The sequence below is a fragment of the Mobula hypostoma genome, chromosome 2 (assembly GCF_963921235.1).
Source record: "Mobula hypostoma chromosome 2, sMobHyp1.1, whole genome shotgun sequence".
NCBI lineage: Eukaryota > Metazoa > Chordata > Chondrichthyes > Myliobatiformes > Myliobatidae > Mobula > Mobula hypostoma.
Window position 1 is genome coordinate 96197008 of NC_086098.1, and position 21569 is coordinate 96218576.

General features: G+C 39.9%; 1 protein-coding gene across 1 annotated transcript in view; it reads left to right on the forward strand.

Moving 5' to 3' along the window:
• The window catches only part of LOC134357361 (collagen alpha-1(XIX) chain), a 372824-nt gene that overhangs the window by 136389 nt on the left and 214866 nt on the right, over nucleotides 1–21569 (forward strand). The window contains exons 13-15 of the mRNA XM_063068836.1: nucleotides 779–802; nucleotides 5451–5495; nucleotides 5839–5892. Coding sequence (XP_062924906.1) covers nucleotides 779–802; nucleotides 5451–5495; nucleotides 5839–5892 — 123 coding nt within the window. The remainder of the gene's footprint in view (nucleotides 1–778; nucleotides 803–5450; nucleotides 5496–5838; nucleotides 5893–21569) is intronic.

A 21569-nucleotide genomic window follows, 5' to 3' on the forward strand; every position in this document is an offset into this window, starting at 1 on the left:
ACCTGTCATCACCTGGTTTATCCCTGCTGTCCTTGAACAAACTCCTAATATTTCCTGCATTCCAATTAACTGATATCTTTTGTGTGGTCAGAAAAATGTCGAATATTTCTGTCAGTGTTCCAGCAGTCTCTGTCTTTGCCCCTCTGTAGTTGGTGATACATTTGGTGATTCATTCTGTAATGAGAGATTATCCTGTAAAGAGAGATTTGATAGGGTAGACACCTAGAATCTATTCTCTCAAGGCTGACCACACTCCATTAAGGAATATTGTAAGAAGATAAGAGGTTTCTTCGTGACCACAGAGATGAGAAAAGTTGGGCAAGCTTGTATTTCTCTACTGTAGGGGATTGTGGCTACCCATTTATTGTGATCGTTCAAGGCTAAGTTATTTTTAATATAACTGAATCGATAGATCTGTAAATTGGGACAAAAGTGGGTGAAGTTGAAAATTACTGTTCTGAATAATGAACAGCATCTGTTTCCTTTGTTCTAAGAAAAAAAGATAGAAGCCAAACAAGAAGTGCTAATGAAAATCAATTAAAAAAGAATCCAAAGTTTCTGGAAACTGATGTTAAAACAGACAATGCTGGAAGCATTCAGCAGATCAGACAACACCCGATTCTCTTTACGCAGATGATGTCTGACCTGCTGAAAGTTTCCAGCGTTGTTTCTTTTCATGCCAAGTGCTCACCTCTGGCTTGTTCTCTGTATTATCTTTGTTATATGAATGTATAAACATATATCTGTCTCAAATGTAATCAATTCCTTTTATTTACAGATTAAAGGAGCAAAGGGCGAACCAGTAAGTACTCAACATTCAACTTCGAAATGCCTGCTGAGAATTAGTCTTAAAATTCATAGAATATTTGTAGTATTTCAAATTTCAAGCATAGTAAAAATAAACTTCAGAATTGCTACTCGCTACTCAACCAATTATTGTGGTCAATATTTTGTTGGCAGGTTATAGTTAGAGTCGTACAATTGCCTATAGCACCAAGGGATTGTAGGGAAATTATCTTCACTGGATGTTTGTTGTTTCACACACTGGAAGGCTGTGCATCGTAGTCATGTCACATTCCAACAAATGGTATTGAAACCATTGTGCTTTTTCAAATGTATGAACGAGAAAATTGGGATATATGGAATTATTCTAATTTTTATACGTGGCCTGTAAATGCAGTGAGCAGCACAGAGGATGTTAACAGACTCTAAGAGGGCATAGAAAGAGACCGGTGATATATCCAAGCCTGGACAAAATCTGACAGATCTATGAAGTGATACTAGAGTGGATGAATTATATAAAACAAATTAAACAACTTAAAGGAGACATTGGAACACACAGAACTGTGATACAAACCCAGAAGACTGAAGGTTGGAAAGCTATAGCAATAGTACTTGGATGTACAAAGGATTCTAGTTAATTGGGCCATCAGTTAATCGGAACAGCTGCTAATTTGGGACAACTCTTAAAGAACAAAAACAAATCAAGAAAATAGCCGGGATTCCCTTCACTTATTTGGAATACTATGCCACATAATTGGGTCAGAAAACTGTTGCCGAACATTTTCTAAATAGCACCAGCCGCCTGCACTTTTGTGTGGCTGTTAGACACTACACCATGCTTAGAGTGAACAGTTTTTAAATAGTTACATATTTGTGTTCAAAAAGCACTGATTTTTGTCACAAATAAACAGTAAGACAGTTTAGAACCTTTTTGCTCACTGTGGTTTCAAGTGTTCAGGCTTGGAGAAGCCAGAAATGACTGGAAGTGAAAATAAATCAAATTCACAACTTCAACAAGCTAGGAACCATGAAGAATTTGAATGTATTAATAATAATCAGGAATATTATGAATATGGAGATTTGGAGGATAAAACCATCAAAAGCATTGTTTGAAGGCAGTCCAATATCTGCATTAGGTGTCCCTATGCTGGTTTTGTTCATTTACAGTCCATCAAAAGAATACATCAACACACACTGAATAAATTCCTCTGACGATAACTATTAAGAGCTAATACAGTTTTATAGTACTGTACTAGTTTTGGTAGTGTTCTAACTTATTCTGTATTTAATTTAAATATATAATTTGTTATTCAGTTAAACAGTAGTTTGTCTTTTTTAGACCTTTTTAACTATTTCCATGAAACTTCAGCTAACTGGGACAGCCAATTAATTGAACTAAAATTAACCAGAAGCTGCTGTGTATGGTAGTGACAGGAAAGTAATGCGAATCTTTTATCAAAAGCGGTTAGGTTTCAGTTGAAATGCTTTGGCTGATTCAGAGCACAACACTTAAGAAAAAAGTGGCAAAAACTTCGGAGGAAAGTAAATGACCTAGAGTGGTGACAAGGGGAAAGACTCCAGTTACATGGGGAGACGACTCTCCACATGTTCTGTTTAGAGCAAACAAGGTTAGGAGCAAAGTTGAGAATGAGATGAAATAGTAACTAAGAAGTGCCAATAACCAGAAAACAAAGCGTTAAGATAAGTCAAAATGAACCAAAAGCAACATGAGAAACAAGTATTCATAAACAATGAGGTATTACAATTTCATGTGTACCTGACGAAGGATTGGAGCAGTAGATTTAACAACTTTTAAAGCCGAGGTCTAAAAAGAAATAATTTTCAGGTCAATGAGTTAAGGTGAGCAGAATTAATTAAGTAGGTCTTTCAAACATCCCTTTGCATAAGACTCTCTTCCTCCTTTTGTGCATATTTATTAATCTTTAATTTAGGGAGTAAATCAGGTACCCATGATCCAGATAACATGCTTCCATTGCTTGAGTCAAGATACTGTATTTCCACTGTAAGAAACTGTGCTTTAGAAGCTAAAAGTAGTAACACTTAAGCCAGACTATTATTTAATTTGGGAAGGATGGACAGAGAAATGAAAATTAAAAATCATAAATAATGACAGAACTTATGGAAAGCAGATCAGGGGCAATATCCTGAGAGACGGAACAGAGTTAGACTGACAAACAGACTGAATGAGAGAGGTGACCAGCTCAAGAAACTAAAACTTGCCAAATAGTTTTTTAAACTCCGTTACTGAGGCAGTGCCAAAACATTGTAAACAATGTACGTATTCATGATGTGACTTCGATGCACTGAACCTTAAGTACCAACAAAACTCCTCTGAGGTGGTTATAGTACACTTTGGTTATTGGTAGCATTGCTACGATGCAAATTAAATGGCACAGATCTAGGATTATCTAACTGCTCACTCCTTCATTTATTTCCAGAAGCTAACGCCTTTCCATGATTCATAGCACTTTATATATCACTGTACAGTGAGGATGTAATTAATACAGTTAGAGTACACTGATAAAATCAATTTTTTAAAATATTTTTGGCATGGTTTACTTTCTTATTTTGTCTTTCCTGTTCCATAAATATAAGATTGAGTCTGAAATATATGTTACAGCACATGTGTTTATCCCAATAGCTCCAGACTGGTGTTAATGATTCACATGCACCACTTACACCACTTCATTCTCATTACCTTTGCGTGTCCTAGAACTTCATTTGCATACCTAGTTTCCCATTTGATTTGTCTATCCTATTATTGTCAGCGGCTCCTTGTCATAGTAATATACACATTTTCACCACTCTCGATCTGCCTCTATCTGCAGAATTTTCAGTTTGTTTTGTTGAAAACAGCGTTACATCCACTCAGTGGCCATTTTATTAAATATACCTGTACACCTGCTTGTTAATGCAAATATCTAATCAACCAATCATGTGGCAGCAACTCAATGCATAAAAGCATTAGAGTGGGGAAGAAATGTGATCTAACTGACTTTGACCATGGATTGATTGTTGGTGCCAAAAGGGGTGGTTTGAGTATCTCAGAATCTGCTGATCTCCTGGGATTTTCACGTGCAACTGTCTCTAGAGTTACAGAGAATGGTGCAAAAAACTTCTAGTGAGTGACAGTTCTGTGGGCAAAAATGCTTTGTTACTGGAAGAATTCAGAGGAGAATGGCCAAACTAGTTCAATCTGACAGGTAGACAACAGTAACTCAAATAACCACCTATTACAACGGTGGTGTGCAGAAGAGCATCTCTGAATGCACAACACGCTGAACCTTGAAGTGGATGGGCAACAGCAGCAGAAGACCACAAGGTAAAGGGGGTATATAATATAGTGGCCACTGAGTGCATTTCGGTCTCTCATTTTAGATAAAATTACAAATGTAAATATCTTATCTCTGTCTGTTTCTCCAAAGCCCACGATAATTAAAAATAACTCTGCTAGCTTATCAACCAGACTTTCTTTTATAAAAGAAAGCAATACAATGAGTGTTCAAAATATCTAATGATTCACCAAAACTAGAGAAAGCACTGTTCTGAGACCAGTGCGGTTCTTGCCTGGTATGTGTATCGCAACATTTTTTGTCTAGTGACCACTTACAGGTAGTTTTCCATTTTTATTTGTGGCTAATTCACACTTGTTATACATCCTTCCGGTCTTTCCTTCCATTGCTATTAAATAGACAGCTAATTACTACTCGTACAAAAACAGGAATACAGCATCTGTGAAACAATTTTTGTTTTTGTTTCAGAATTCAGCATCTGCAGTTTTATTTGTTAGGCAGTTCCCACTGTCCACTTTCCACCATTGCTGATCATTTTATCTTTATTTATTCAGAGGTACATCATTCTGATCCAATGAGCCTGCGCTGCTCACGAACACTCCTGTAACCAATTAACCTACTAACTTGCACATCTTTGGAATGCGGGAGGAAACCAGACCACCCGAATGAAATCCATGTGGTCACAGGAGAATGTACAAACTCCTCACAGAGACTGGTGAAATTGAAATCCAGATTGTTGCACTGCAGTAGCGTTATACCAATTGCTACGTAACCGCGATTGCCAAGATCATAAGTGTCTTTCTCATCATAGATCTCCAAGTTATGGTTAATGGTGGAATGCTGACTGCTTCTCCATTTTAATTCCCCAAGGATACTGAATCTAATTCTAGCAACCCTATTGCCTCCAGTACCTGGAGGATTCTGAGGTCATGTGAGGTTTACTCTACATTAGACAAAGGAAGATTTATAGCATTTAAAACACTGAGGAGTCTCTGAGTGGTCTATCAGCCAGAAGCAAATTGAATAAAGGAGGTGGTTCTAATATCTGGTTTGAAGACCATCATAAAGTGAAAATAATTGTAAGTCTGTATTTTTGGGAAAGAGCACAAGAAGAGTTTGAAAGATCAGAAAATACTTGGAACACTCTGCTTTTGGATTTTAAGGAAAAAGAGTAGGCTGTTCACTGTCTTAGGCTGTAGCTTTAATGAATTAAATCTAATTTTGAAGTTGTACTTCACTGCGCAGGACTTGCCCACCTGAAAAAAAATAGTTGCTTTATCATCTTTACCATTGATTTTTAGCTCCATCTTAGCTCTGAAAAACTACTTTTTATTAAGACCAATATTTTTGCAGGGGGAGCCTGGTGCCAGAGGCCTTCCAGGAATGCAAGGAGAAAGGGCAAGTATATTTACAATAATGCTTACGTTAAGATTTGATCATTGCACCCACCTGCCTTCTGTTTGTTTATTTCATTGTAAACTCTTGACACAGAGCTACCAATTTACATTGAAAGTAATCCTAAGGGTTACTTCATATGATCTCACATTTCTCAAGAGCCTACCAATGAAACAAATTTTTACCAAACTCCTATAACTTTGATACTCAATAATATGATTTCCCTTTAAGTTACTCATAGTATGTTCTGGAGAATAATATTATGTTTCTGGAAACCCTGGGGTATTGGGAATGCTATCTTGACGTTAAATCAGAAGAACTTTGACAAATACTGTTTGTCTTATAGGGTTTTGAAGGACCCCAAGGCCTTCCAGGGCAAGCAGGAATAGAAGGCCAAAGGGTAAGTAAGCTTTAAAAACAACTACTATGTTTGGTTGAAGTTGGAAGACGGAATGGACACATCCTTCAATATAAGGTACCAGCAGTTAAAAATGAGGAAATTTTGGAAGTGACTGAATCGTGTATAGTAGATTAACACAGTCTGTTAGCATCATGGTTAAGTTGCTGGAATAGAAGCTCATTGAGATAGAATTTGAATGACACCATATAGTTGGGGAATATAAGTTCAAGAAATAAACCAAGTCTGAATTGACAGCTAGTCTCTAGAAGAGTAACTATAAACTCTCAGAGATTGTCATGTAAATCCACCCACTTCATGAATGTCCTTCATGGAATGAGATCCATTGTTCTTACCTGGTCTAGCCCATATATGGCTTTAGACCTATCAGTCAGGTTGTACCCCAATTACTTGTCAATTTAGGAATAGTTGAGGATGGATCATACCTGCCAGCATTGCCAGCAACATTCACATCTGCAAACTAGTACAGAGTACTTGGTGAACTGATTGGTGTCATTGAGCCATTCCTTGTTTCATATAATTTGATAGTGCAAAATTCCTGACGAGGTTTACCATCTACTGATTTATTATGTACGAAATCAATATAGAAATGAAAAAATAACCATTTTCTTTATTGTGCTTTGCACTATGATTTTAAACCAAGTTAGATGAACTAATTTGCTGATGAAGATATTCAAGAAATGATATGGCACATATTAGGAAAGCCCATTTGACCTGTAAACTTTTTTGATAGTTTTCTTTCCTAGCTCCCCTTAACCAATTTAAGTGTTGCTCTGAATTTCTAGTATCTGCAGGATTTCTTGTGTTTATGATTTGCTGCCCATTAAGCCAATGGACTATTTCCATTCACTTTCACTTGTATTATTACTCTCTTCAAGTGAACTTTAGCAAGTGCCTGCTGGAGTCTGTGAAAGTAACAACCACAGACATGCATTATCCATCATATTAGCTTCATCCCCAAATTACTCAAGTAGTTTCTAAGAATGACTTGCTCTTTGTGAGTTCTTGCTGACTGTCACTGATGATGGTAATGAGGAATTACTCAACAATGTCTGAATGAGGTTGCCTTGTTATTTGTGACTGATTTCCTGCAGTGTTAACGTTATGAAGTATTGCCACAGTTATTTACTTTGAATAACATTCGTTGAGTTTAGAGCATAAGTTTGTATTTCATTGCTCAGCCTGCTAATGTGGTCTGGTATTTTACTGAGAATCATCGTCACTCAATTTAAGGTCACATGATGAATTGTTACCAGACTGAGAGCATTTCATTATCTGTGCAGTCAATCTTTGGCATGAATTAAAGTATAAGGTGGCATATTTCATGAATGGAGAAGATTGACAAACCCTTTACTCATGTCAAAAGTTTGGAACAAATACGTAGTTTGTAAAGTCTGGGGAGGTTTACAATTCCTCCAACATTTGGATGTTGTGGGTACTGATTTGCCTCCAGTTTGTAGATTGATGCATACACACTATAAGTTGTGGATCATCTTAGGAAGGATGTTAATGTGTCCACTTGGAAATATGCAGTGTGTATTGTCCATGGCATTCCTAGTTTAACATTAGCATCTTCATCTTGGAGCCCAGTGATGCAGAAAACACCATGTGTAAAACCCACATGCAGAATCAGGCATGAAGGGCTGTTTCAAATACATGAATGTGAGTGGCTGGTGGATTTCTACTAAGTCTTGCTTCAAGTCAACCAGTGTATGATGCTTTGCGACTTGTTTGCATTTCATAACCTTTGATGTGGTTGCAAACACTTTTATCTTTGCATCAGTGTGTACATGTACTTGTGCACATAAGCAATAAGTTAACCTTACTTCAAGAGGGTGTTATCTCAGGAAATACGAGAGATTGTCCTGAGTTCAAGGAACCTGATAGCTTTTATCTTCAATCCTTTTTAAAGTGAGGCAAATACCAAGAACACTTTTTCAAATCAAGGTATTGGGCCATATGATTATGGTGGACATTAAAGGAGTAAACTTCTTTCAAGCCACAATACATCTCTGAGTTTTCAAGAGAAGTAGGATGAATATGAGGATGCTATCACCTTTGGTTTCAGCACTGCTATATTATTGTGCAAGAAAAAAGATATATGTTGGTGTTGTGCGCTGGTATGATGTATGTACCGTGGCTGAATAGCTGATTGTGTATATATGAGGGCATGAAGCTTCAAGTAGTCGGTTTGTATATGAGGGTCTGGTGCAATGGATAATTGTTGGAGGGCAAGTAATGTGGATGTGGTGCATTGAGCGGTATCTAATGCTACTGTTGCAGTTGGTGAGGTAACGTATGTGAAAATACATCTTCTGGTCCTAACAATGTGGATGGAATAACAGTATTGTGCATCAATCATGTCCTGGATCACTCACCTCACTGGTGTTTCTGTGGAATTTCCCTTGATTCTTCACCAAAGTTATGACAGGTGATGGGAAATATCCAGCAGGTTTTCAAACTTTGTCTCCCAAGTAGGATCTCGTTTGTTGCTTGTTGCCACCGGTGTGTAACACTGGCAATTATCGTAACATCAGTATTAGTAATGGGTTGGAGATGATATCGTGAAAGAGAGGTAGAGGAACCAAACATTTGGCACAGTTCAGCAGTTATTATTGTCGTATTCTGAATATTCTGAAGGGAGAGGGCAAGCAGCCAGCTGCCTTGGTACATGTTGGTACCAATGACATAGATAGGAAAACAGAGGAGGTCCTGAAGAGAGATTTCCGGGAGTTAGGAAGGAAGCTGAGAAGCAGGACCTCCAGGGTAGTAATCTCAGGATTGCTGCCTGTGCTATGTGCTAGCGAGGGCAAGAATAGTAGGATCAGGCAGATGAATGCATGGCTGAGAGACTGGTGCAGGGGGCAGGGCTTCAGACTCTTGGATCATTGGGATCTCTTCTGGGGGAAGTATGACCTGTTCAAAAAGGACGGGTTACACCTGAACCTGAAGGGGACCAATATCCTGGCAGGGAGGTTTAATAGAGCTGTTAGGGAGGGTTTAAACTAATTTGGCAGGGGGATGGGAACTGGAATGATAGAGCAGAGGATGGGGGAAACAAATAAATCTAAGATAGTGAGCAGAAAAGTTGTCAGGAAGGACAGGCAGGTGATGGGGCAAATTTGCAGCCATTGGGATGAGTTGCAGTGCAATAAAGTTGCAGTGCAATCAAAGCAAAAAGTACCAAATACTGGTCTTAAGGTGTTACACTTAAATGCACGCAGCATAAGCAATAAAGTGGATGATCTTGTCGTGCAGCTACAGATTGGCAGGTATGATATTGTGGCCGTCACTAAGATGTGGCTAAAGGATGCATGTCTCTGGGAGCTGAACATCCAAAGATACACAGTGTATCGGAAGGATAAGCAGGTCGGCAGAGGGGGTGGCGTGGCCTTATTGGTAAGAAATGATATTAAATCATTAGAAAGAGGTGACATAGGATCGAAAGGTGCAGAATCTTTATGGATTGAGCTAAGAAATCGCAGGGGTGATAGCAGTTATATACATGCCTCCTAACAGTTTGCATAATGTGGACTACAAATTACAACAGGAAATAGAAAAGGCTTGTTAGAAGGGCAGTGTAATGATAATTGTGGGGGATTTTAACATGCGAGTGGATTGGGAAAATCAGGTCGGCACTGGCTCTCAAGAAAGAGAATTTGTAGAATGTCTGTGAGATGGCTTTTTAGAGCAGCTTGTTTTTGAGCCCACTAGGGGATCGGCTGTACTGGATTGGGTATTGTGTAATGAACCGGAGGTGATTAGAGAGATTGAGGTGAAGGAACCCTTAGGAGGCAGTGATCATAACATGATTGAGTTCACTGTGAAATTTGAGAAAGAGAAGCCAAAATCCGATGTGTCGGTACTTCAGTGGAGAAAAGGAAATTACAGTGGCATGAATGAGGAACTGGCCAAAGTTGACTGGAAAGGGACACTGGCAGGAAGGACGGCAGAGCAGCAGTGGCTGGAGTTTATAGGAGAAGTGAGGAAGATGCAAGGCAGATATATTCCAAAAAAGAAGAAATTTTCAAATGGAAAAAGGATGCAACCGTGGCTGTCAAGAGAAGTCAAAACCAAAGTTAAAGCAAAGGAGAGGGCATACAAGGAAGCAAAAATTAGTGGGAAGACAGAGGATTGGGAGGTTTTTAAAAGGTTGCAAAAAGAAACTAAGAAGGTCATTAAGAGGGAAAAGATGAATTATGAAAGGAAGCTAGCAAATAATATCAAAGAGGATACGAAAAGCTTTTTCAAGTATATAAAGAGTAAAAGACGTGAGAGTAGATATAGGACTGATAGAAAATGATGCTGGAGAAATTGAAATAGGAGATCAGGAGGTGGTGGAGGAACTGAACAAGCATTTTGCATCAGTCTTCACTGAGGAAGACATCAGCAGTATACCGGACACTCAAGGGTGTCAGGGAAGAGAAGTGTGCGCAGTCACAATTACGACAGAGAGAGTACTCAGGAAGCTGAATAGGCTAAGGGTAGTTAAATCTCCCAGACCAGATGGAATGCACCCTCGTGTTCTGAAGGAAGTAGCTATGGAGATTGTGGAGGCATTAGCAATGATCTTTTAAAAGTCAATAGATTCTGGCATGGTTCCAGAGGACTGAAAGATTGCAAATGTCAGTCCGCTATTTAAGAAGGGGGCAAGGAAGCAAAAAGGAAATTATAGACCTGTTAGCTTGACATCGGTGGTTGGGAAGTTGTTGGAGTCGATTGTCAAGGATGAGGTTACAGAGTACCTGGAGGCATATGACAAGATAGGCAGAACTCAGCATGGTTTCCTTAAAGGAAAATCCTGCCTGACAAACCTATTACAGTTTTTTGAGTTAATTACAAGTAGGCTAGACAAAGGAGATGCAGTGGATGTTGTATATTTGGATTTTCAGAAGGCCTTTGACAAGGTGCTGCACATGATTCTGCTTAACAAGATAAGAGCCCATGGAATTATGGGAAAGTTACATACGTGGATAGAGCGTTGGCTGATTGGCAGGAAACAGAGTGGGAATAAAGGGATCCTATTCTGGTTGGCTGCTGGTTACCAGTGGTGTTCCACAGGGGTCCGTGTTGGGGCCGTTTCCTTTTATGTTGTACATCAACGATTTGGATTATGGAACAAATGGCTTTGTGGTTAAGTTTGATGATGATACAAAGATAGGTGGAGGGGCCGGTAGTGCTGAGGAAACAGAGAGTCTGCAGAGAGACTTGGATAGATTGGGAGAGTGAGCAAAGAAGTGGCAAATGAAATACAATGTTGGAAAGTGTATGGCTATGCACTTTGGTAGAAGAAATAAACAGGCAGACTATTATTTAAATGGGGAGAGAATTCAAAGTTCTGAGATGCAATGGGACTTGGGAGTCCTTGAGCAGGATAGCCTTAAGGTTAACCTCCAGGTTGAGTTGGCGGTGAAGAAGGCGAATGCAATGTTGGCATTCATTTCTAGAGGAATAGAGTATAGGAGCAGGGATGTGATGGTGAGGCTCTAAAAGGTGCTGGTAAGACCTCACTTGAAGTACTGTGTGCAGTTTTGGGCTCCTTATTTAAGAAAGGATGTGCTAACATTGGAGAGGGTTCAGAGAAGATTCACTAGAATGATTCCAGGAATGAGAGGGTTAACATATGAGGAATATTTGACCGCTCTTGGACTATACTCCTTGGAGTTTAGAAGAATGAGGGGGGACCTCATAGAAACATTTTGAATGTTGAAAGGCATGGACAGAGTGGATGTGGCAAAGTTGTTTCCCATGGTGGGGGAGTCTAGTACGAGAGGGCATGACTTAAGGATTGAAGGGCGCCCATTCAGAACAAAGATGCGAAGATATTTTTTTAGCCAGAGGGTGGTGAATCTATGGAATTTGTTGCCACGGGCAGCAGTGGAGTTCAAGTCATTGGGTGTATTTAAGGCAGAGATTGATAGGTATCTGAGTAGCTAGGGCATCAAAGGTTACGGTGAGAAGGCGGGGGAGTGGGACTAAATGGGAAAATGGATCAGCTCATGATAAAATGGCGGAGCAGACTCGATGGGCCAAATGGCCGACTTCTGCTCTTTTGTCTTATGGTCTTATGGTATGTTTAATGAGGATGAGCTTCTTTCGTAGAATCACTGAAATATGAGGATACTGCTATGTTTAATATGACCATCTCTGCTACATATTATTCAGGCAATGGAATGTACCTCAACTCTTTTAAAGAACAATTCACTTAATCCCAATCAGTGACTTTTCCCCCCAATTCTTCCAATTTTTTTTCTCCATGAGATATATATCTAATTCTCTTCAAAATCTGCTTCTTTTGACATAGCCAATGGTTCCAGCCACACATTCTGTGAAAGTGTTTCTCCCCAGATTACTTCTATGTTTTTCCCATCTCCAAAATCATACAGAGAATAATGTCAGATTCTCTAGCCCATTCTGTGGAGGCAAAGGAATAGTCGAGGCTTTGAGTTGTGAGTCTGCATTGGGACTGAGAGCGTACAGGGGCAACAACCAGTATAAAGAGGTGAGAGGGTGGCCTTAGACAGGTGATAGGTAGAACCAGGTCAGCATGGAGATGATAGGCAAATGGAACCAGGTGGGGGTGGGAGAGCCTCCTTATTTAGAAGATTCCAGCATCAGCAGCCATTTTTTTTTCTACTTATTACCTTCGAGCTTGTGCCCCTATACTTGCCCTGGTCTCTCCTCATCCGACTCCAACTGCTTTCTTTTAATTGTTTTCTTACCTGCCTCTTTCAATCACTCATCAGCCACTGCACCCTGAATCCACTCCTCTCACCTGCCAGCCCCTGCTTAACCCTTCCTTCTCACCTCTTTATACCGACTATTTACTCTCTAGATTTTCATCCCTGCTGTAGGATCTCTATCCGAGACATTATCTATTCCTTTTTCATTACAGATGCTGCCTGGCCCGCTATGTTTCACCAGCAGGTCCAACATATTCAGCATCTCTGGTGCCTCTTATGTCTTGGATTCTGATATGCTTTACTAATGACTTGGTTAATTTGTTCCATCACTGTCAGGGTTAATCAGCATTGTTTGATAAGGTCATAGAAAGATGCAGGAATGTCAGCCCACTGAGACCATGGCACGTATTTCATGAGCTACAGTGTAGGATGACTGTATCAGGATTCATGTCCGTCGGAATATGTGTAAAGTTTACTTAGTTTTCTCTGCTTTATAAAGATTTCATTTGTTCAATATAATTGTGAGTAATGGGGATAAAATTAATTAGCTTGCATTAACTAACAAATAGTTACAAATCAATAATGGCAGGGAGCACCACTGGACACTACCACTTATATATTTATGCTTTCTGTGAGAGCAGCTCCCCAACCAGAGTACAGGATCATAAAATCATCGATGTACTGTATGAAACCAAACAATTTTTGTCCTTTTGTATCATATAGTATTACCTATTCTAGTGAGAATGTCTCCAACTTGTGAAGCATTTCCAAAACAGAAATTGAGCTCTCCTGGTGATGACAGCTCCGTATATATATTTATAGTAACTCTGCCACAGATCAGGAAAGGTACCAGAAATTTAATCTGAGTGGTTCATAAATTACAGCTTCAGTTTGCAGTGTACAAATTATTTGAAAAAATACTGCATCTTCTAAATACAGGAGTGGTCATAATAATTCTTAAATTATTATAATTTCAGGTTTTATTCTTAGAAACTCTTAGATAGGCACATGGATGATAAAAAAAAACTGCAGGGCTACATTGGAGGGAAGGGTTAAAATGTCGGCATAACATTGTGGGTCAAAGGGCCTGTACTGTGCGGCAATGTTCTATGTCCTAGTGTAATCTTGTATTCAGTGGAGCAATGTGCATAAATATGTGTCCTGCTATGAATAATAAAGTGATGTAATGATGTAAAATTTTGATCACTAAATTAGCCCAGTGAAGGCTAATTACAATAGCAGCTGTAATGAATTGTCTACATGTGACATATAAAGAAAGGGCAACTGGATGAGTGACTTGGAGTCAACAATTTGAAAACCAGAGGAGACGGATTAGGACAAAGTAATCGTAATACAATATCCTTAGGAACGTCACGTGATAAATAACATTTAGAAAACATTTTAGTCTGAAATTTTTTCTTCATAATCTGGAAAATAGAGTCTGTAATTGCTTTAACACTACAAAACTGCTGAAATAAACTAGCCCACAAGATTTTGATTGCTATTTTTTTCAGTTAACCTGATTATCTTAAGTATAGTGTGATTGCAGCTGTAGGAATCTTCCAGGATGAAGGTCAGAAAAAGAACAGTTTAAAGGCATAGTTTTCCTTATGAGTTTTTTTTATAGTGTTAAACTGATAATTGTCCTATCTATACCCACCCTGCTCCCATTCACACTGTGTTTGATGACCTATTTTGGGCTTTGTCTTGCCTCAGTTTAACATCCTCATTCTTGTTTATAAGGCCATCAATGATCTTTGTATCTTCAGCCCTCTAACCTCCTGAATCTATCTTATTTCTATGACGTCGTCAAATTAATTATTCAGTACAGGTGGCCAAACTTCAAACTGTTGAGACTTAAGTGCAGAATTCCTTCCCTAAATGCCCATTCCCTGAATCTCCTTTTCAGTCAAGATTTGAGATTCCTGTCCTATCACATCATCAAATATTGTGTGTTTGAGATGTTTTACAATGCTAAAGGCTGTAAATACTTGTAAATTGTTTAAAGTTGCTTTTTTTATTTATGACAATTGCTGATTGTTCGAGTTATTATATCTAGAGTCATGTAGGCACAGCACAAAAACTTGCCCTTCAGCCCACTGAGTCCATGCCAAACATCAAACGCATTTTTACATAAATCCTATATTAATCCCATTTAATTCTCGCCACATTCCCAGCAATTCTCGCCAATACCAGATTCTACCACTCACCCTCACAATAGGGGTAATATACAAAGTTCAAAGCAGCCTTGAGGTTTGTCTCCTTGGAGGCAGCCACAAAAAACAAAACCCATTTGAAAAAGACTATCAAACACCCAATGTGGGTAAAGAAAACAAATTGTGCAAACATTAAAAGTAAGCAAATAACATTTAGAACTGAAGTTCACGAAAGTGAGCCCACAGCCATGAAGCCAGTTATCACTGCAGTCGATTCAGGAGCCCATTAATTGCTGGACACAGCCTTAGTTCAGCACAGAGTAAACCTCGTGGAGCAGCGAGCTGTATACTGGCCTGTCCCTCATCTCTGGCCCCCAACACCCTGACCTTTTCAATCTGGCCCAGTGATTAAATCAGCCAAACCTCAGGTCATTCCTCGCTCCTGGACCTGGCCCCTGCTGTTTCAGTAGCAGACATCCCACCTCTCCCGGAAGTTACGGGAGTCTCCCGCATATTGATAGCGGCTCCCTGATGCCCGCAAATTATATACAATATCCTGGAAATCGATTTTTTTGAGAGCTAGCAAGAGAGAGCGCGAAAGAGAGAGTGAGTTCCATAGCAGAGCATTCCAAAAAAAGAAAATATAAAATGTACTTCACCTCAACTACACTAAAGTGTACCCCTGCCTAATAGGGTTCAAAAATAATGACAGTGTTGCTCGCTGCACTGTTTGCAACAGTGATTTTTCTCTTGCCCATGGTGGGTTAAGACTGTAAAAGACATGTTGAGGTGAGTTTAACAGGTGTCATTTGTTCATTAGCATAGCTAACGTTATTTAAACTAGCTGGCTAGCTGCTAAGGAGCTACTCTATTGCAGACATCCCACCTCTCCCGGAAGTTCCAGGAGTCTCCCGCAAATTTACTTTATACTTTATACTTTATTGTTGCCAAACAATTGATACTAGAATGTACAATCATCACAGCGATATTTGATTTTGCGCTTTCTGCTGCCTGGATTACAAATATTAAATATTAAAAATATTAAAAATAGTAAAAATTTGTAAATATTAAAAATTTAAATTATAAATCATAAATAGAAAATTAAAAAATGTAAAGTAAGGTAGTGCAAAAAAAAACGAGAGGCAGGTCCAGATATTTGGAGGGTACGGCCTAGATCTGGGTCAGGATCCGTTCAGCAGCCTTATCACAGTTGGAAAGAAGCTGTTCCCAAATCTGGCCGTAGGAGTCTTCAAGCTCCTGGGCCTTCTCCTGGAGGGAAGAGGGACGAAAAGTGTGTTGGCTGGGTGGGTCGTGTCCTTGATTATCCTGGCAGCACTGGTCTGACAGCGTGTGGTGTAAAGTGAGTCCAAGGACGGAAGATTGGTTTGTGTGATGTGCTGCGTCGTGTTCACGATCCTCTGCAGCTTCTTTTGGTCTTGGACAGGACAACTTCCATACCAGGTTGTGATGCACCCTAGAAGAATGCTTTCTTGATGGTGTTACCTCCCTGAAAGGTTTTTGCAAGGTGAGATGTCTGCAATAGGCTCGTGGGCCTAGGCCTCACTGCTTCAATTTGGCCCATCCCCGACTTTTCTAATTCCGCCGGGTACTTAAATTGTTGAAATTTTGGCCCATACCTTACACTTGGGACTGGGCCCTACTGCTTTGACTCTGCCTCACCTCAGTTCTGCTGCATTAAATCACCTCCAAGCCTACTCTAGCGATGCCCAAACATTGGCTCATTTCCCACAGTTAGACTCAGGACCTGGTACCTTGATTCATGCCACGCCACAACTATCCTGCACCTTCAAGACTTCAGTTCACATCACAAAAATGTTCCAGGTCTTAATGCTGGCTCACAACCTGTAACATCCACTCACAAAACATTTTAATCCTTGCCAGTCACTGATCAAGTCAAATTTCCTATTTGATGTCTCCTATTGGTTTGATGAATGTATTTTGCTTCTGGGTCTGTTAAAAATGGTGTAACACATGAAATGAGAAAGAATCTTCCCAGGTAAGGCTTTCACAGACCTTATCTAATGATTTGATCTTGAATTGTTCCAAGGTCAGAGAGGACATGGTGGGCCAAGGGGCAAGATATAACTTAATATTCTTAAATGTTCTAAACCATTCAAAGCTGATGCATTTGTGGTCTCATTAACTCCAGCACCACAGGAATTGCAGTTCACTACATACTTCAATCTGTTTCCATCTCAAAGCTAAGGCAAGTTCCTTTAAAAAATACAGATGGAAAAACATGAATTGGATGTAAAAACAAACAGTGAAGTGGATGTAGTGTTCTGCAGTAATCTGTTGGGTACGTGTAACTCCCCATGTTTCTACTAGGCAATTCACAAAAATTATAATTAGTAAATTACCTTTTCAGATTAAAATTGCAATACTGCAGTAGAATGAAAACATACATTTTTTTTTCTTCAATATATTTTATTCAGTAAATACAGAACTGGTTGTGACTGGACCTGAGCAGAAAGGCAGTTTCTTATTTTGTTGGACAATGACAGCGAATAAACCCAGAATAATGATATATTGCTTTGAGGAAGATACTACTGTAGAATTCAGTAGAGTATATATTACAGAAAGAGGCCATATGATTGAACAAGTCTGTGTCTGTTCCCACCAACAACACCTAAGTAGATTGTGTGGCATCGAGTAATGGCATTCTTCAGCAATTTGGTAGAGTTGCTTTGCCTCCTTTCCACATCTAATTATCTGCCATGGATGGAGGCCCCTCCCCATCACATTTGGTGCCTCATCTCATTTGATAGTAAGTTCCACATTTTAGCCACCCCTGTATGAAGAAATTCCTCTTGAATTTCTGGTTGGATTTACTGGTGACCATCTTATCTGATATGGAAATGGCCATGCATTTGTTTCAGTCTGGCACAGGCAGACATTGGAAACATGCCATGTTACTTTGGATATTGACAAACCTGAGACTGGAAACATGCTGGGGTTTATTTTGAGATCTGACAACAATCTGACCTGGGTATCTGGGATTAAGTGCTAATACACAGCTACTAACATGCTAAGGTTGTCAGCATCTGTCCTTTTGGATTAAACAGCAGTTAGCACATAGATGGTGTTAAGGGAAATATTCAAGCTATTTTAGCATTTAGAAGGGATAGATGTAGAAGCAATGTAGGAAACTTTTACCTTGGTCGTTACTGCAAAAGCAGCAAAACCAGAGTTAATAGTTCTTTTTACACAACATCTGGATTTCTTTGCCAACTACTTCTAGAATAATAAAGTTGCCCCGCAAGCTGATAAGGTTATTTAAAAGATGTACAGTATGTTGGCTTTGTTAGTCAGGGGATTGAGTTCAAGAACTGAGAGATAAAGTTACAGCTCTATAAAACCCCAGTTAGATCACACATTGTGTTCAGTTTTGGTCGCCTCATTATGGAAAGGATGTGGAAATTTTAGAGAAAGTGCAGAAGAGATTTATCAGAATGCTGTCTGAATTAGAGAGCAGGATTTATGAGGATAGATTGAGTGAGCTGGTTTTTTCTCTCTGGAACAAAGGAGGATAAGAGGTGAATTGATAGTGGTGTTCAAGATAATAAGAGGCATCGATCAAATGGATAGCCAAAGACTTTCTCTCAGGATGGAAATGGCTAACATGACGGGGCATAATTTACAGAGGGCAGGAAGGAGGTTTGGCCCCTGCACATGTAGCACACAGGCCCACTAGTGTGTGGACATGCCCTGGTGCTCATGAAACAGATCCCCAGCTGTGGTAAATAGCCCCACTGCCTTGTGGGCAGTCTCAAGAGAGACGAAGGCTACGGGAGTAAATCCAGACAGCAAATCTGGAGTGGAGCCCCTAAGACGGCTGGATATCATTGAATATCTTTCCAGCAGCTCCTGCAGCCAAGCTGGTGCCAAACGTATTACTTCGTTAGCTTTCTTTTGGACAACACTGCTGAGGCCAAGAGGCAGATCTTGATGAATGGGCATCTCAGGATCTCCATACCTTCTATCCAGGCTTGTGTGATGATCACCTTTGACACAGATGGACGCCAACCAGTTGAAAAGCAATTAGAGGAAAGTATAAGGCGATGTGAGAGGTAAGTATTTTACACAGAGAGTGGTGAGTGTGTGGAAGGCCCTGCGAAGAATGGTGGCCAAACAGATAGATTAGGGGCATTAAGAAGCTCTTAGATAGGTACATGAATGATGAAACATTCAAGGCTATGTAGGAGCGAAGGGTTATATTGACATGGGATAGGTATAAGTTTGGCACCACATTGTGGGCCCAAGGGGCCTGCACTGTACTGCGTGGTAATATTCTATGTTCTAATAGGCATTTGAATCATAATCACCAATTTGCTTGGAACACTTGGGGCCAGTTTCACCATTTAGAACAGGAGTTCCCAACCTTTTTACACACAGACCCCTACTGTTAACCAAGGGGTCCATGGGCCCCAGGTTTGGAGCCCCTGCTCTAGAATGTAAATGCCAAGTTCACAGGATTCTTTGCAGAGAAGAAGAAAACAGTTGCTTGAACAGAATCACGAGAAAATCTGTAGATGCTGCCTGGCCTGCTGAGCTCCTCCAGCATTGTGTGTGTTGCTTGAACAGAAGGAACCTGATAGTTCTGGCTATGGAAATAAAAGTTAGTCTTGTATTGCAAAGTAGATGTAAAACACTAGGGCCTGGCATATTATCTGATTCACGGGAGCAAATCTCAGAATTTATCTCCATGGAGTCAATTGACAGAGCCCAAACCAACTGGGGTTCTCCAGCATTGTTTTGGGAATGCTGCCCATAGCATCAGGCACCTCAGTGTTTTGTGCCAACAGCCACAGGTGCAGAAGACAGCCTTAAAGAAGGTAATACTTTAATGGTTGTAATAATGTCAATGGAATGGATGAATTGAAGAATGTATATTTTAATGCTAAAAGTTTTATGGGGTGGTTGAGGAATTTACAGCATGGATGAGTACCCAGAACTATGATGCTGTGGCAATACCAGAGACTTGGTTGTGTGAGGGACAGGTCTAAATGCTTAATTTTCCAGCATTTCAGTGCTTTAGAAAAGATAGAGGTAAAAGGACATAGGGGATGTTACAGTCTTAGTCAGGGTCAATATCTCAGCTGTACTCAGAAGGGACATAGTGAAGGGCTTGTCCACTGAATCGAAATTGGGTGGAACTCAAAAATAAGACAGATGCAAATCATTCTGATGGGATTATATCACAGGACCCACTCCCCCCCCCCCCCCATCGCCCAGTGGCCGCTATGACATTGAGGAACGCGAATGCAGACAGATTAGAGAAATCTTCAATTTCCCTAATATAGACTGTAATCTTGTTAATACAAGTAGTTTAAACAGGGCAGAATTTTATCCAAGGAGTGGTATTGGGACCATTTCTTATCACGTTATAAGTCAGTAATTTGGATGACAGAATTCATGGTTTTGTGACCAAGTTTGCAGACAATACAAATATAGGTAGAGGGGCAGATAGTGTTGAGGAAGCAGGAAGCTTGCAGATGGACTTAGACAGATTAAGAAAATAGGCAAAGAAGTGGCAGATGGAATGCAGTGTAAGGAAATCTATGGTCATGCACTATGGTAGAAGGAATAAAAGCATAGAACAAAGGCATAGACTATTTAGAAAATGGGGAGCAAATTCAGAAATCAGAGGTGCAGAGGGATTTGGGACTCATTGAGCAAGATTGCTTAAAGGTTAACTTGCAGGTTGAGTTGGTATTAAGGAAAGCAAATGCAATTTTACCATTCATTTTGAGAGGACTAGAATATAAAATCAAGGATGCAATGCTGAGGCTTTTTAAGGCATTGGTCAGACTGTACTTGCAGTATTATGAACAGTTTTGAGTCCCTTACCTAAAAAAGGATATGGTGGCTTTAGAGAGGGTCCAGAGGAGGTTCACGAGAATGAGTCTGGGAATGAAAGGGTTAATATATGAGGAAAATTTGATGGCTCAAGGTCTGTACTCACTAGGGTTTATAAGAAAGAGAGTGGATCTCATTGAAACCTATCAGATATTGAAAGGTCTAGATAGAGTGGACATGGAGATGTTCTTTCGTATGGTGGAGGAGTCTAGGATGAGAAGGCACAGCCTCAGAATGGAAGGACATCACTTTGGAACAGAGATGAGAGGGAATTTCTTTAGTAAAAGGTTGGTGAATCTGTGGGATTCATTGCCATTGACGGCTCTGAAAGTCTAATATTGGGTATATTTAAAGTGGAGGTTGATAGTTTCCTGATTGGTAAGGTTACAGGGAGAGGGCAGGGGGATGGGTTTGAGAGGAATAGTAAATCAGCCATGATGGAATAGCAGAGCATATTCACAGGCCCAAATGCCCTCACCCTGCTCCGATGTTTTATGGGATGGGGTTTTATTGTATTTGTTAGATCCATTCAGGAGGGTTTTTTATATCAATATGTAGATAGTGAAACAAGAGGAGTGACCATACTGGACATGGTGTTGTGTAATGAGCTTGGCCAGGTGACTGATCTTTCAGTGATCACATCTCCTTAGGTTTTAATATACCTTTTGATAAGATTAAGTGTAGACCTTGAAGGAGAGTGTTAAATTGGAATGGGGCAAGCTGCAAGAGATTAGGCAGGAACCAGGGAGAGTTATTTGATAACAGTGATTCTTGGCAAGTCCACACCTGACTTGGACAAGGTATTTAAAGACCAACTGACAGAATATAGACAGGTATGTTCCAGTATGAAGAAAGGACAGGAATGGAAATGTAATGGAATCTTGAATATCGACATAGAAGGTGAAGTTAATCAAAAGAAGAAGGAAACGTGGAGCAACAC